General features: G+C 48.3%; 1 protein-coding gene across 5 annotated transcripts in view; it reads left to right on the forward strand.

Moving 5' to 3' along the window:
• LOC122379897 (protein bric-a-brac 2-like) overlaps positions 1-14,140 on the forward strand; it is a 68,282-nt gene extending 54,142 nt beyond the window's left edge. The window contains exon 6 of one of the 5 annotated variants that reach the window (XM_043362484.1): positions 13,220-14,140. In XM_043362484.1, the coding sequence (XP_043218419.1) occupies positions 13,220-13,602 (383 nt within the window). In that variant the 3' untranslated portion in view covers positions 13,603-14,140. Of the gene's footprint in view, positions 1-284; positions 1,340-1,982; positions 4,000-4,800; positions 5,404-7,657; positions 8,028-13,219 lie in introns of those variants that run through there. The other 4 variants (XM_043362494.1, XM_043362489.1, XM_043362493.1 and 1 more) reach the window with 4 other exon arrangements.
• Positions 14,141-14,721: the final 581 nt, after the last annotated feature.

Genomic DNA, 14,721 nt, shown 5'->3' on the forward strand with positions numbered 1-14,721 from the left:
TTAGTTTGAACACATCAGTTACAGTTTACGCCGTTTTTCTGATGTCGTTTTGGTACCGGGTGCGTAAAGGAACAACAAATATGATATAAAGGTATGCAATTTTTAACAAACTTTCTACTTACGATAAGCTCAAAATAATATCTACAAAACGAACAAAACTCGCATGCGAGTCTCAAAACGGCGCTCCTCAGTAGATCCTCGCTAGCGTCTGCAGCTGACCTGACCTCTGTCCTCTCCTGTGTGTCCCCGCCGACTGCGCCACTGACTCTCCCCACCGCCCTCAGGCTGGATGTGCCCGGAGCCCGGCTGCGGCAAGTGGCTGCGCAACTCGAAGCGGCTGTCGGACCATCGCGCCTGGCACCGCGGCGACACGCAGTGCCCCGTGTGCCACCGGCGCCTCTCGGACAAACACTACCTGCGCGAGCACGCGTGGAACGTGCACCACCTGGCGCTGCCGCCGCTCCGGGGCCGCCGCTGGCCCGCCTACCACCGCGGGGACCAATGATAAGGGGCACAGGGTATAAGTGATATACGTGCTTCAAAAGCAACCGGGGCTGGATGCCTGAAGCCTTAGTAAGGCTGGCAAGTGAAACTTCGCCGTTACCGAAAGTTGGTAAATAAGTGATATAAACCTAAGGTAAATTGGTGCTGGTTTGGAGGTTCAATGTCGCTGGAATAGTTAAGTTGGTCGTGGGGTGTGCTCGCATATGACTGCTTCGCGATAAGGTTCGCGTCAATATAATATTGTGATACTGGACACTATGCTATTCCGCGTGGAAAGGTCATGTCATTGTGTGCCGATTGCTACCAGAAACTGTGGAAAAAGTAGGCAGGTTTAGAGTTTTGGTATTCCTTAGTTCATTTATGAAAGGAACTGCGTTGCCGTGGCTATGACAGTTAGGTGCATTTTGTAGATCGCTTTGTATTATTGTAAAATCGTATCACGTTGTATACTCTGCATATTTTAATGGGATTATTGTTTAGTTAGCAGGGGTACTTATTTGACGCGGAACATAATTCGTTTTGCTTTAGTTTAGCTACAAGGTGTGACATTTGTTTCCTGTCTGTAGTAAAAATGCGATATTCTAAGTGCAACCAAAGTTCTGGCGATTTCAATGTCGATGTTTTGTTTTTGCAAGTTTTTCGCTTATCATAGTTTACCATTATAAGCTACTATCTAAGTTGTCGAGCGTTTCCCAGTTCGACGTTTACGTAGTCAGTAAGGAGCGGGATCGACTGGATTTTATTTTTAATCCCAGAGTGTGTTTTCGGGTATTGGTTGGTGTTTCAGCACTCTTGAGCTTTTTGTGATTTATTTGGCAATAAATTTCTATATTTAAATGCACCGTCCTGGTTTTGTCGTTACCTTGGTGGCACATAATCGTGAAGGATTGGCTGAAGACGTCTATTTTTTCTGTTCAGTGGCTCGAAGGTTCTTTTCATGGAAAGTGAAAGCACACGTGCATTAAGGTCAGTTTCAAGTCAGTTCAAACCTGTCAGCGCCTTTTCTCTGCCGCTGCGTCGTGAGATTCAGTTGTTTTGGGTACGAAATCCAAGCGTAGTTTTGCCGGGCCGAATGCGGTTCGGAGCCGCGGGTCGTGCGGCACAGCATAACTCCAGGCGCTGACCACTAGCGCCATCTATGGATGGGGAAATAACCATATACCGCAAGGCGCTGGATAGAGATGCTCGCGACGATGCCTTCGATGGGACGGACTTCAGCTAATGAGCGTGTGCTGGTCTAAGATGATGACTTTGCTTTCGACACATGGTACAAGCTGCTTGAGCTTCAAGAATGAACGACAGTCACAAGAGAATAGGGATAGGCTGCAATTAGCAGGGCCTGGCAATTAATAATGCTTGGTTTCATAGTCGGAGCAAACTATCAGTCCCCATAAAGCTAGTCAGTATTTACTTTATGTACCTCCCTAGCTGTAGATTTCTAACACCAGCAGGGATTTAACGCGGGCTGATTTCGACAGGTGCCGGCTCCGTGTGCCCAGTGTCCGGGTGCGGCAAGTTTCTGGCCAACAGCGCCCGGCGGAGCGAGCACCTGTCCTGGCACCGCGGCGAGACCGTCTGTGCCGTCTGTGGTAATTGCTACACCACCAAGAGCAACCTGCGCGAACATGTCATTGTACACCACGGCGGTGCTGCACTGGTGGACCGCAGGGGCCGGCCGGTGATCCAGCCGCCGCCGCCGCCGCCCCCGCCCCCGCCCGGCCGGTTCTACCGGCAGTAGAGGAGGAGGGGGAGGCTGGGGCGGGGACAGAGACGGGTACATACCAGGAGCAGCTGGTGTATGTGTGTGCCAAGACGAACTACTTTCTTTTTCTCGTTCTTATTCCTTTTCGCTCTGTTTTGACTCTCTTGGTTCTTTTTCCGTTTTGATGCGCTGTGGTTCCTTCAACAATTCGTCTGGTTCTGTAATTTAGATATAGAGATACAGAAAGGAGGTGCTTAATTGTTGCCCTTCCATGGTTTATTGTTTATTGTTTATTAGGCATTGTCAGCCACAGGCAAAACCCAATGACGGCTGAGGTCAAAGTAAAATATAAACACGCACACACACACACGCACACACACAAGACACACACTATTTCATCACACCTGCCTACGCACATGCATATGCCTATACCCACCACAGACAAAAAGCCGCGGGACACTTTAAGACAGCAATAGCTCGTATAAAAGTGGCAAAAGGCCAAAACACTGAGATACAATAAAAAAAAGGAACAATAAAATGACACATGATCTGTAAAAAATGCAAAAGATAAAAGTAATGCAAACAATAGCAGCCTACGTCATACAAGTACCAAGGCCTCGTGCGTAGGCACGGATGCGCGCGGTGCAGTGGAGACTAGGCTGAAAGAAATCCTCGTCTGGATATTTGTTCAGGAACTCATTCACTAGTTTCGGGACTCGTACGCCGAGGCCGTTCTTCACCGTATCAACCCGTCCAAAAGGTACGTTGAACAAGCCCGTCTGCCTAGAGCGCCGGCCAGGAACACGCAGCGAAAACATAGTCACAAGTAGCCCACAGTCCAGTCGGCCGGCAAACACAGAGCGTATGAACTTCAAGTCGGTCTGAACAAGTCTAGCTTTGATGGACATACAGTGAAAATGTTGGAGGAGAGACTCATAGTCCATCGAGCACCGGCTATGTGTCTTGGCGCCTAACCACATCAGGTAACGGTGTTGCAGTCTCTCCAATCTCGCAAGGTGAGTAGGTGCTGCGCCACTCCAGACGACACTCGCGTATTCCACAACCGATCTGACATGGGCATTGTACGCCGCCATGACTGCCCGGTGATCGAAGTACGGCAGCCGGGTACGGTGTGAGACCTGCATGCTGCGCATAAGTAGACCTAGCATGCGGTTGGCCTTGCTCACACAGGCGTCAACATGCGCGCCAAATGTTAGCCTGGAGTCCAGGATCACACCCAGATCTCTGATCTCCGTACACCGCTCGAGTTCGTGACCATCTAAAAAGTATGATGATGCGATGGGAGATGTACGTAAAGTAAAGGTGATGGTCTTCCATTTAGCCGGATTGAGCCTAAGATGCCATGTTTTTGACCAGTCACTAAGACGGCTTAGATCAGCCTGAAGAGAGTTGACGTCCGCTGGACATTGAATTCTGTGGAAAATTTTGACATCATCAGCATATGACAGTGAGCTGGTCTGAAGTTGAGACGGAAGGTCAGCTACATAGCATGTGAAGAGAATCGGACCGAGAATGCTGCCTTCCGGAACTCCAGATTGCACTGGGATCCAGTCCGAGTGCTTGCCATCCAGAATGACCCGCTGATAGCGGTGGCTTAGGTAAGAATCAATCCAGCTATGGTACCTATTTTGCGGTTTTTATTGTTCATGCTGTTGTTCAGTCACCTTACCCCATGGATTCTCAAATTGGCCACCGTTCATTTATCGTCGCTCGGTGCAGCAAAGAGAGATTAAAACCACAGGATAAGGTGTCGAGACTTGTGCACTAATCAACCGCTGTCGCGAACTGAAACGCTATGGCTCAGATGCTTTTCGCATGTCGTTGTTGTTTATTCAATTGCATTGTATAGGTGCTTTCCGTTTATTTGTTGTCCAATCAGAAAAGAAGTGTTATATTTCAGTTATATCACTTCAAGCGTATGTGCTTTGCCATTTTACGTTGCGTGTAAGTAAACTGCTGCATTTATACTACGACTGGAATCGTCAATAAACATTACTCAAACATCTCGGAGTTTTACGAGTTTGGATGCCGAAAAAGGTAGCGAAGGATAGCTTAGATTTCGAATAAATACGAAGCGACGAAGGATGTCTTGGGACGGAAGCTGACGACTGCGCAGCTAATTATTTGTCCATAATCCACTTGCAGACTAATACATCGTAGTTACTTCCCTTGGACGTAGCATGAAACTAATGTGTAAATAGTTATTTCAATTACACACCCTATTCAAAGCGGATTTTAAACGAGAAGGCTAAGAGAATTAATATGATATCATCGTTACCTAACGGTCGGGAAGTATTAAAAACCTGACTTAACCCCGATGCAGTTTTGGTGCCCGATAACCCGAAAAGCCGTCACCTAATCGCCGACTCGCGCCTATCTATAACCGCCTCCTGCCGGTCGCTGCATGTGAGACGGACACCATGGTGCCTGCCGTTTCGGTCACGGACTGACTGACTGGCGCCTGACACTGGTGCCTGCGGTTTCGGTCGCTGACCGTGACTGACTGGCGCCTGACACTGGTGTCTGTCGTTTCGGTCGCTGACCGTGACTGACCCTGGCGCCCGCCGTTTCAGGCCTGCCGTCCATCTGTCCCGTGGCCGGCTGCGGACGCTCCATCCCAAACAGGAAGCGGTACAGCGAGCACATGGCCTGGCACCGCGGCGAGACGGTCTGCAGTCTATGCGGCCGGCGCTTCTCCTCCAAATCCAACCTGCGCATCCACCAGAGCACCCTGCACGGCCTCCACAGCGCGACCGTGCGCCAAAAGACCCCGCAGCACCTAGCTGTTTTTTTACAGGATAGCGCGGGAGAGGGCAGCGGCGGGCGCGGCGGCTGGCCCGACTCCTCAGGTCACGGCGGGCAGCCGCAGTGATGACGTCATGGAAGGCTCATGGACGTCATGAAATAGGGTGATGACGTCATAGTGGGTAGTGATCGGATGCGAGGATGTACGGATATACGCGTACGGATAGGGATGATGTGCTTCCTGTGAGGTTTGTTACATGAAAAAGTTGGTATGGGGACTCTGGAAGATGATGAGTTGACGATTTGTGGCTACTCGAGCGTGCCATCTCGGTGTTGTTTAGACGAAAGATGTCTTCTTTAATTTAACCTCCGCTAACATCGGTTTCAGCATACTATTTTGTGTTTGAGAACAGAAATAAACGTCCTTAGTTGTGTGCGTGTTTTGTACTTAAAGGGACCCTCCCACCTTCAAAAAAGTTTATGAATTGGCATGAAAGTGATGTCGCTCGGTTCAGAAAGAGCGAAAACGAATATCTACCAAATTTCACCCAAAAATATTCACCGGTTTTCAAGATATTAGACTTTTACTTTTGTTTACTTTTTTGGGATCTCCGCTGTTTCTAGCGACTTTATTTTAGAAGTGCGGCGTTTGCGTCAAATGTTGCGCGCAAATAGCATATACCACCACGTGCTACAAAACGTTTTAGTCAAACATTTAAAAATCGTTAGATATCTGCGCTGACGTCACACATTCAGAGGGGTATTCCTAAGCATTAGCCCCTCTGAATCAAAATGCTGCAATTTTGAAATTCAATATTTCCGATTTAAGGCATTTCTCGATGTTGTGAGTGCCGAAACCGGTAATTGTGAGCCAGGGACCCCATTTTGGCTATCTCAACTCAAATCTAATGTTAAGGTGGGAGGGTCCCTTTAATAGTTGTTAGCGTTATAGTTAGCGTTTTTTTCCGACGAAGTGCTTTTTTCGTGAGCAGTGGGGATGAATTGAAGCATTTCAGGAGCTTGTGTGTGTGTGTTTTTAACCACTTTTTCTACAATCAGTTGAGCATCCGCTTATCATTTATTTACACTGCAAGTATGTGAGACAATGAACTACAAAAAATATTTCGTGCTTGTGATAATGCATTTTATATCGGGCAGCACCTTTAACCCTCGCCGGCACAGGCCATTTTGCGTCCTTCGACGGCACAAGAAATATTATATCCTTCGTTGGTACGACCCCCCTCGCGTTTGGCCCCTGATCGAGCTAGAGCTTCGCGGAAAAAAACGAGCGTGTTGCCCGTCACGAGAGGAAGCCGATGATACCCAATCTTAAGGTCCCAGGTCATCGGGTGACCTTCCAGGTCAGGTCAATGACCCGAAAACCGGGAAAATCGGGACCTGTTAGAAAGTCGTAAAGTGTGGCTGCTATGTGGTTTTCCGGGGTGCTGATCACGAATATCGTGTTAGTTTTGATCAGACATGATGTATTTAAGCATTTAGACCAGGTCGGGTCAGGTCAGGTCAGGGCAACCGGTAGGGACTGTGACGGGCATTCGTAATACGTGCCAACCGCCTCTGACAGCTTCGTAACATGTTACGGAGGCACCAAAACTACTTCGTAAATGTTCAAATGGTTGCTAAATTCGAATTCAGCTCCAAAAACTAGCCTAGAAACATGTAAAACTCGAAGAAGTGAACCGAGGTCACCCGAGGTCACCAAAGGTCAATGACCTGACCTGACCTTCAGGTGACCTTGACACCCACCCTAATGTATGGGAGCAACATCAAATCACATGTTTGAACGTTTGAAACCATGAAAAGCTTGCAAACGCGCGGCTAATGCGAGCCGACATACGCCGAATCGCGATTTCGGGCAAACATGGTCACGGAAAAGAGGTCACAGGTCAAAGGTCATTGGGGTCAGGATCATGAAATTTTCAGGGTAGGTGTAAAATTGATCAATGCGAGGGTACTGAAAGTTTCGTCGCGATCGGCCGCTTTTTACGCGAGTTATTCGCGAAAAACCTTAGGTGGGTTGCATCAACCCCCCCTGTGCCGGCGAGGGTTAAAGGGAATATACCACTTTCAATTTCATAGTATATTCTGGTATATTCTATATAAAATAATGTTTACCGGGGAAGCTTATTACGCGTTGGCCAATCATGTTGCGTAGTTCAAACCAGCTAGATGCTGATTGGCTGATGATGACGTGGCTGCATTCTTCAATGTACAAAGGACACATTCCTCTACAAAGCACTCTTTTCGGAACGAGAAATGAAATAGCTTTGCCTAGGGTGATTGCTGGGGCGTGACAACTCCTTGATTTGTGCTAGTCCCAGCTCAAGCTGCAAAACTGCTATTCCAGTTCAAACCCCCATGTTAAAAGTTATCTACGATTTCCTTTAAAAGATATTATGCGATTGTAGGCACAGTACAAGTCTGAAAACTGCATATTGCAGCTTTGAGCTGAAGGAGCATTGTATTTATCCCTTTTATCCTATACCCCGCGTTTTGAAGACACCTTGGTTACCTCGCTTCCATGGCACAGTGCTGTGCTCACTGGTAGTGTGTAGACTGTGTACCCTATAGTGTGACAGCTCTCAGCACACAGCCACACAGTACTGCTCTAGAATACCGGCGCGACCGCCGGCCCGACTGACACCCGACACCCCGTGTCTATTCCAGGATTTCGCTGCCATGAAGCGGGCTGTGGTCGCACGTTCGCAAACCGTCAGCGACTCGGCGAACATCTGTCCTGGCACCGCGGCGAAACGACCTGTTTCGTCTGCGAGAGAAAGTACGTCAACAAAACCAACCTGCGCATCCACCAGAGCCGGTACCATGTCGTCCCGGCAGCTCCGGCGCGGCGCGGTAGGCGCGGCGCGAGGTCGGGTCGGGTGACGCCGGACAGCTCTGATGATGACGTCATTTAGGCCAGAAACAGGGTAATGACGTCATGAGGACGGCTTTAGTAGTGATGACTTCCTATGGACGGTGGTTTGTTGATGGTGTGAAGTTGATAAGTGCGATGTAGGCATACTCTGAGAGGTTTCCTGAAGAACGCTCGAGTTATAGGATGGTGTGCGATGGTATTGGATATGCGTACGTGTCACATACGGGAGGCGGCTTTGCACATTGTGCAAACGTTGTACCACGCAGCATCGTGTGCTTGTCAAACTTGCACTTGCGTCACTTCGGTTGTTGCAAGAGAAGCAAATAGTTTGAGCTAAGCGTATTGTTCGCGAAATAGCAGTGTGTCGTCGTCGCAGCTCGAATAGTTTGTATGTAAAAGCCTTTGTCTTTGTTGGCCTTGGAATGATTTTGCTTTCTTTTGTGGCTCCTGAGGAGCGTAGTGTACATTTTCTCAGGTCTCCTTAGTTGGATCAGGCCTTTATTTTGTTTATTGTATTCTGTTGTAGCCCCTATTTGTGCCATTTCGTTGCCGCGCGGGATGCGATTAAATTACGAGGATGAGGTGTCAGGTTGACTGAAGTTCAAACGCCGACCGGTGCGCTGCCGAAGCTGAGCCCGTACTGTGAGCTGGTGGTCTATCCAGGTACTCCGCTGGAGCATACGTAGACTGGCCGCGACAGGAAGTGTGAACAAATTATGAGAATAGGTTGGACGGATTGGTACTGAGGATGGGAAAATGTAGGCTTGACGTGTAGCATGTAACTACTAGCTGTATTGCGTGGCATGTAAATAAATTTGCGAGGGTCCCATCTCAAATGGACATGTTTGACGGGCTCAATAAATAAAGAGTGAAAAGACGGATGTCATTTTCTTCGTTCATTTCGCTCCATTGTGGCGCGGTCTGTGCAGACTCTGGGGACTGGATTCCGAGGAAATGATGATAATATTATTGTTACAGGGAGTTTGAGAAATCCGTGAGTTTGCAAACTCCCTAGGGAGTTTGCAAACTCCCTGACCCATCAGTGAGTTTGCAAACTCACTAGGGAGTTAACAAATTCACTAGGGAGTTTGCAAACTCACTGACCGGTCAGGGAGTTTGAGAAATTCCAGAGCGATTGGCCAAATAAAAACAAGTGTGCAGCATGTGGGTGGCATACCTACGTGCCGTCCGTGATGATGAAACAAAGGCGGCAAGTTGTAGGGCCTCGCACGCTGACAAAAAGCTTATAGATCATATGCACACCATTAATACCTTTTTTATTTTAAACTGCTCAGTCATCCATGTGCATGTACACCGCTTTATTTAGTCATACATTTATTTAGTTCACGTCCCAATTAGATCCGTTCCACTCAAGTGTGGCTATTCCAGAGTCAGGCTCAATATATTCAAAGTAGAAACATCTCACTGTTGGTCACTTATGCTAAAGTAGGGGAAGCCGGGGGAAGCCCGAGCGCGGGGGAAGCCCGGCCACCCCGTTTCCGGCTAAATTATTCACAATAAAATGCTCAACTGTTTGTCCTTTCAGCGTGGCAGCTAAGGTAACGCCAGCAAAAAAGTTAAGGCTGACAAAAATTGCATATTGTTAAAGTTATAGCGCAAAAATGATATTTTAAGGGTTTTTAGCTAAAAAGTGAGATATCTTTCACTGTTAATGCTATACCATACAGTACTAATATTTATACGAATGTTATGTAAGGACCGTTTAAGTATTTGTAGTGAGGGGTGACGAGGCAGGCTGGCTTAAGTATGACATTTTTTTTCGAATATCGCTGTTCTGAAATAAAAATTAGCACATTGGGGTAACCCCGGGCGAGTGGCCAAGCCTACCCCCAACCGAGAGCAATGCCACTAAACCACTGTTTTCCATGAGATAATAGGTACTGAGCAGGTTTGGTTTACACCTAGATCAAAGATAAATTTCGAAAATAAACATGTTATCATAGACAAAGCCAGTCATGTCACTTAAGGTCAACTAGGGTCAAACTACGTTTTTGCAGATAACGCGACAGACAATGAAGCTAGAGCTTCAAAAATGGTGTCGTTGTGTTCTTCTTCATCAGCCGAGTCGAATGATATGCAATATGATGCATTAAGGTATAAAGAAAAATAAATTTTAAGGAATTTTGAAATACACATTTTTTGTCAATTTTGCATCAGGATTTTCATCGACCTGTACTGTATATGTAGTAGACGCTAGCTAAAATACCAGTAGTGACATAAACTCTTAGATGTCCAGAGCTAATCAGTACCTTAATATTTCACTTTCCGTTAATATTTGGAAAACACATAATGGTTTCATCAACTCGTTGTAAAGCGCTGGGGAGGTGGCCGGCGTTACCCCTATGCCGGGCTTACCCCAGAAAAATCAACACTTTTTTAAAATTCGATTTTCTCAACCTTATACTTATTCCACGAAACCGAATTTTTGGGAAAACACGGCCAATGAACTTAGCTAGCTAGCAGGATATCAACATTTTATACAGCACGTATGGTATGTAATAAAAATGAAAAAGAGCTTACTATGCCGGGCTTCCCCCGGCTTCCCCTACAGGCACACGCACCAATTCACGCCCATTCCCACTCCGCCATAGACGTGTCATCGAGAGCCAGCGCTGCTGGCAGCCAGCCCAACTGCGACTGGCGCACGCTGCTTGTTTGTTTTTGTTTTGTTGGGTTAGGCCCTTTCGTGACAAGACCATTTCAGAGCCGGACGAATGATAGGAATTAGGGGGAGACATTGGTCTGGGGAGACACCCTAGAGTCGCCGGGGCTGCCAGCCCGTCCCAATGGACAGGCCGACGAGCCCCCCAAGCACTCTCTGCACCCGGCTACGGGGTGCGCTCCCTCGGGAGCAGCGGTGCCGCTCCAAGGGAGCAGCCCGCATGAGATAAAGGTGCCTGTCCAGCCCGGAGTGGGGGCTTCGGCGTGGAGGAGAAGGATTTCAGTATCCTGATTCCTGAGGATGGAAACGACGGAACGGAGGAACACCGCGAGCACGTTGCTCCGAGCATCCCCTTTACATAGCCGCGATTATCATTTTTTTCTTCGGTAAAATAATTAAGGATCTGTAAGCTTTTTGTCAGCGTGCGACGGTTATATAGGCCGTGCCACTAGTTGCCTTTGTTTTAACATCACGGACGGCACGTATGCCACCCTCATCTTACACACTTGATTTTATTTGGCCCAATCGCTCTGGAATTTCTCAAACTCCCTGACCGGTCAGTGAGTTTGCAAACTCCCTAGTGAATTTGCAAACTCCCTAGTGATTTTGCAAACTCACTGATGGGTCAGGGAGTTTGCAAACTCCCTAGGGAGTTTGCAAACTCACGGATTTCTCAAACTCCCTGTAACATTATCATCATTTCCTCGGACATTGCCCATCATATGATGGGCAATGTTTGTACCTTAACGGACATGATGCAGACAGTTCGGCTTTGCAGAATGATTCGATCTGTGGTTTCGCGCCTTTCACGTTCAGCCTCCGTCTAAAATGTAAATTACGCTGCACGCAAACATTTCGCTTGGACGGCGAGCATTGCGGGACAGCATACCTTCAGGCGTCGACTATTACTGCCATCTAGCGATAGGGTTGTAAGCTTACCCACAAACGTAGACATCGGGAGCTGCTTGCCCGAGTCTCGCACCCGTAATGATATGAGTAAAGCACAGAGGCGGATCCAGCTCAGAGTTTTTTTTTTGGGGGGGGGGGGGCAAACCATAACAATTTATCGATTCTTTCCATGCCTCGTCCATAGGCGTAATGTTAAAATTATGCCGTTTGGGAGGGGTAAATGCCCATTTTGCCCCCCCCCCCTGGATCCGCCACTGGTAAAGCAAGTAACACCGCAAGTTAACGTTCTGCATTTAAGTAGAAATGACAAACAAGTCAAGGGCAGCTACATTTAGGCGCATGTAACAATAATCTTTAGGTGCGCCATTCGAACTGAACAAGCGCAAAGGTGTAATAACAATCGTAATTTTTATAAAACCGGAATTGTATTTGTATCTTTGAGCACATTGGACGCCTTCTATCCCACCTCGCATTTCGATGGCACCTACAACAGGTACATACATCCAGTAAGCAGCGACCGTGTTCGCCGTAGACCCCGTGCTCTTATTTGTTTTGTGGTGTGACTGATGAAGTGGTGACCCGACTGTTTGGTATAGTATACGTGTAAACTGGAGTCCGACTAACAGTTTTATCTGTTCCAGCCATGCGTCTGTGTCCGATAGCCGGCTGTGGCCGCGTCTTCCGGAACCGACAGCGGCGGAACGAGCACCTCTCCTGGCACCGCGGCGAGACCGTCTGCCAGATCTGCAACAGATACTTCTCGACTCGCTCCACATTGCGCACGCACTTGCACAGCGTGCACAACGTGCCTCGCGGGGCTCTGGCCGCGAGTGGCCAGTCGGCGGCCTCTGTCAGACACAGGGAGGGGCAGCTGTGGTGAATTAGGATAGGAAGCGGTGGTGTCAGTCTCTGTGACCATTGATAGGGGGTTGGGGTGGCGGTGGTGACGCCCCTAATGCACCCAGGTCATCTCAAGCGTTGGTGAGCTTAGCGTATAGCGTTTGGGACAAGATGGTGTTGCTCTCTATTGAAGATCACCAATGGCGAGGTGCGGCCGCTTGAATTGTGACCATTAAACGCGATGTGAAGATCTGTGTTTCGCATAAATGGGTGGAGCGATATTTTGTTAAGTTTAGTTTTCATGTGTCATTTTAACCAGGCTCCTCGTAATTATGCATAGTTTGAAAAAATGAGTATTGAAGACCATCAATGGCAAGGTTCGTCCGCTTGAATTGTGACCATTAATCGCGATGTCAAGATCTGAGTTTCGCATAAATGGGTGGAGCGATATTTTGGTTAGTTTAGTTTTCATGTGTCATTTTAACCAAGCTCCTCGTAATATGCATAGTCTGAAAAACGTGGTTTTGTAAATGTTGAAAGCACTAGTTGTATCAAAGCTGAACATTTCTTCCATTGATCATTGGTGATCAGCTGTCATCCTTCGTGATGCAAATAAATTATCTCCGAAGTCTTCCTCGATGCATTCGCTACGTAGTGACTAGTGAGCTGCAGCGCAGCTATCGGTTGTTCTCGTTATTGCATTGCTGAGGAAATGCTAGTAAACTAATCGAGTTTGAGGAGTAGCGTGCCACTAGAGCAATCTAGTTAGAACAGCCAACTAATTTACCCGCACAAATGACCGATCGCAGACATCCCTCTGAACACATCTTCCCTTTTCAGCTTACCCCCGGCACACGACCCCTCCTCCCCTGTCTATCGGCCCGTACACCATCTGACCGTCCCCCCCCCCCTTCTCCGACAGGTCTGGCTCGGCTGCTGTCGGGCGGCTCGGCCGGCCGGCCGGAGGCTCCGTTCGCCTGTCGCCTCTGCGACAAGGTGTTCCGCGACGCATCCAACCTGTCCCACCACACGGCCGTGCACCGCGGAGAGACCACATGCCGGCGTTGTTTCGCCGTGCTCGCCACCAAGCGTAACCTGCGGGCCCACCTGGCCAACTGCCTGGGGCCCACTCTGACGCCGCGCAGGAACTCAGCGAGGGCAGCCGAGGTCAGGGGCTCGGCGCCGGCGCCGCACGGACCGCGACCGGTCAGCTCCGAGCGCAGGGCGCACTGGGAGGGTCCGTCCGGAGCGGCGCAGGGGGCGCCACCGGCGCAGGAAACCGAGCCGACCCTCTGGTTCCAGTAGCGAGTCCTCGCTGGCTGGATCTCATGGCTCCGGCACTCGAGTTCAGGCAGCGTACTTCCGAAAACGGCATTTTAACTTGTGACGCACTTCGTCGTGCTATCCAAATTGGTAGGTTTCACTTACTACCTTCGCAATATTGCAGAATCTCTCATAGTTTGTTCCAGGACCTCATCGCTAAACCTGCGGTGTTACATCTAGTTCACGCTGTATTCGCAGGTTTATATCCACAACAAATGTACATGACAATCTGCCGTTATATAGTTCGTTTTCACTCAACTTCACGCATACATCACACTGTTCATGAGCGCAACCAAGGCCTTGTGTCATGGCGTAACCGAAATAGGCGGCCGGATGCTCTCACGCGAAGTTCGTTCCGCATGTGTTGCCCACCGTTTGTAAGATATTCATTGGCGGTGTGCTACAACATATAGAGTTTGTCCTTGCCAAGTGTTAACTATACTCAATCATTTCTTTACTAGCACTGAATGACAGGGTTCGAATTGCATGGCAAGTGGCCACAATAAACGGTGGTGTATTCTTACGCTTGTGAAGTTGTGAGTTGTGCTTTGAAGCACGTTGAACAAAGATGAAACACTGATCACATGCATCTAAACGCTAACATCTACCAGATTAGGGCAGGTTATTGAACATACATAGTACATACGTCGGTTCAGTGCTTGACGGTACCACTGAATTATACAGAATAATACAGGCAAACATTTACCTTTTAGCATTTAATCAGGTATCGGGAAAATCCTTTTTGAAAGGATTGCATTCCCAATCCACATTCCTTGTGCCGAAGTGGATTGCATTCCTACCCGCAATCCCCTTTTTTCACTTGGATTGTGATCAAATCCGCAATCCTTTTTTGCAGTCCTGTTGTATCATTATGTGCACTAGTGGATCTGGGGGAGGGAGGGTGGCATATGGCCGTGCCTCCATCCCCAAATCACCCATTTCTAGTACCTAGTCTAGGGAGGGAGGGGGGCATATGGCCGTGCCTCCATCCACAAATCACCCATTTCTAGTACCTAGTCTTGCGAGTAATTCCTATTTAAGGCACAGGTATTTTATGGGAAATATTTTTTGCGTCAAACACCCCCACATTTAAACCTCTAC

The sequence above is a fragment of the Amphibalanus amphitrite genome, unplaced genomic scaffold (genome assembly GCF_019059575.1).
Source record: "Amphibalanus amphitrite isolate SeventyFive unplaced genomic scaffold, NRLGWU_Aamphi_draft 000087F_arrow, whole genome shotgun sequence".
Classification (NCBI taxonomy): Eukaryota; Metazoa; Arthropoda; class Thecostraca; order Balanomorpha; family Balanidae; genus Amphibalanus; species Amphibalanus amphitrite.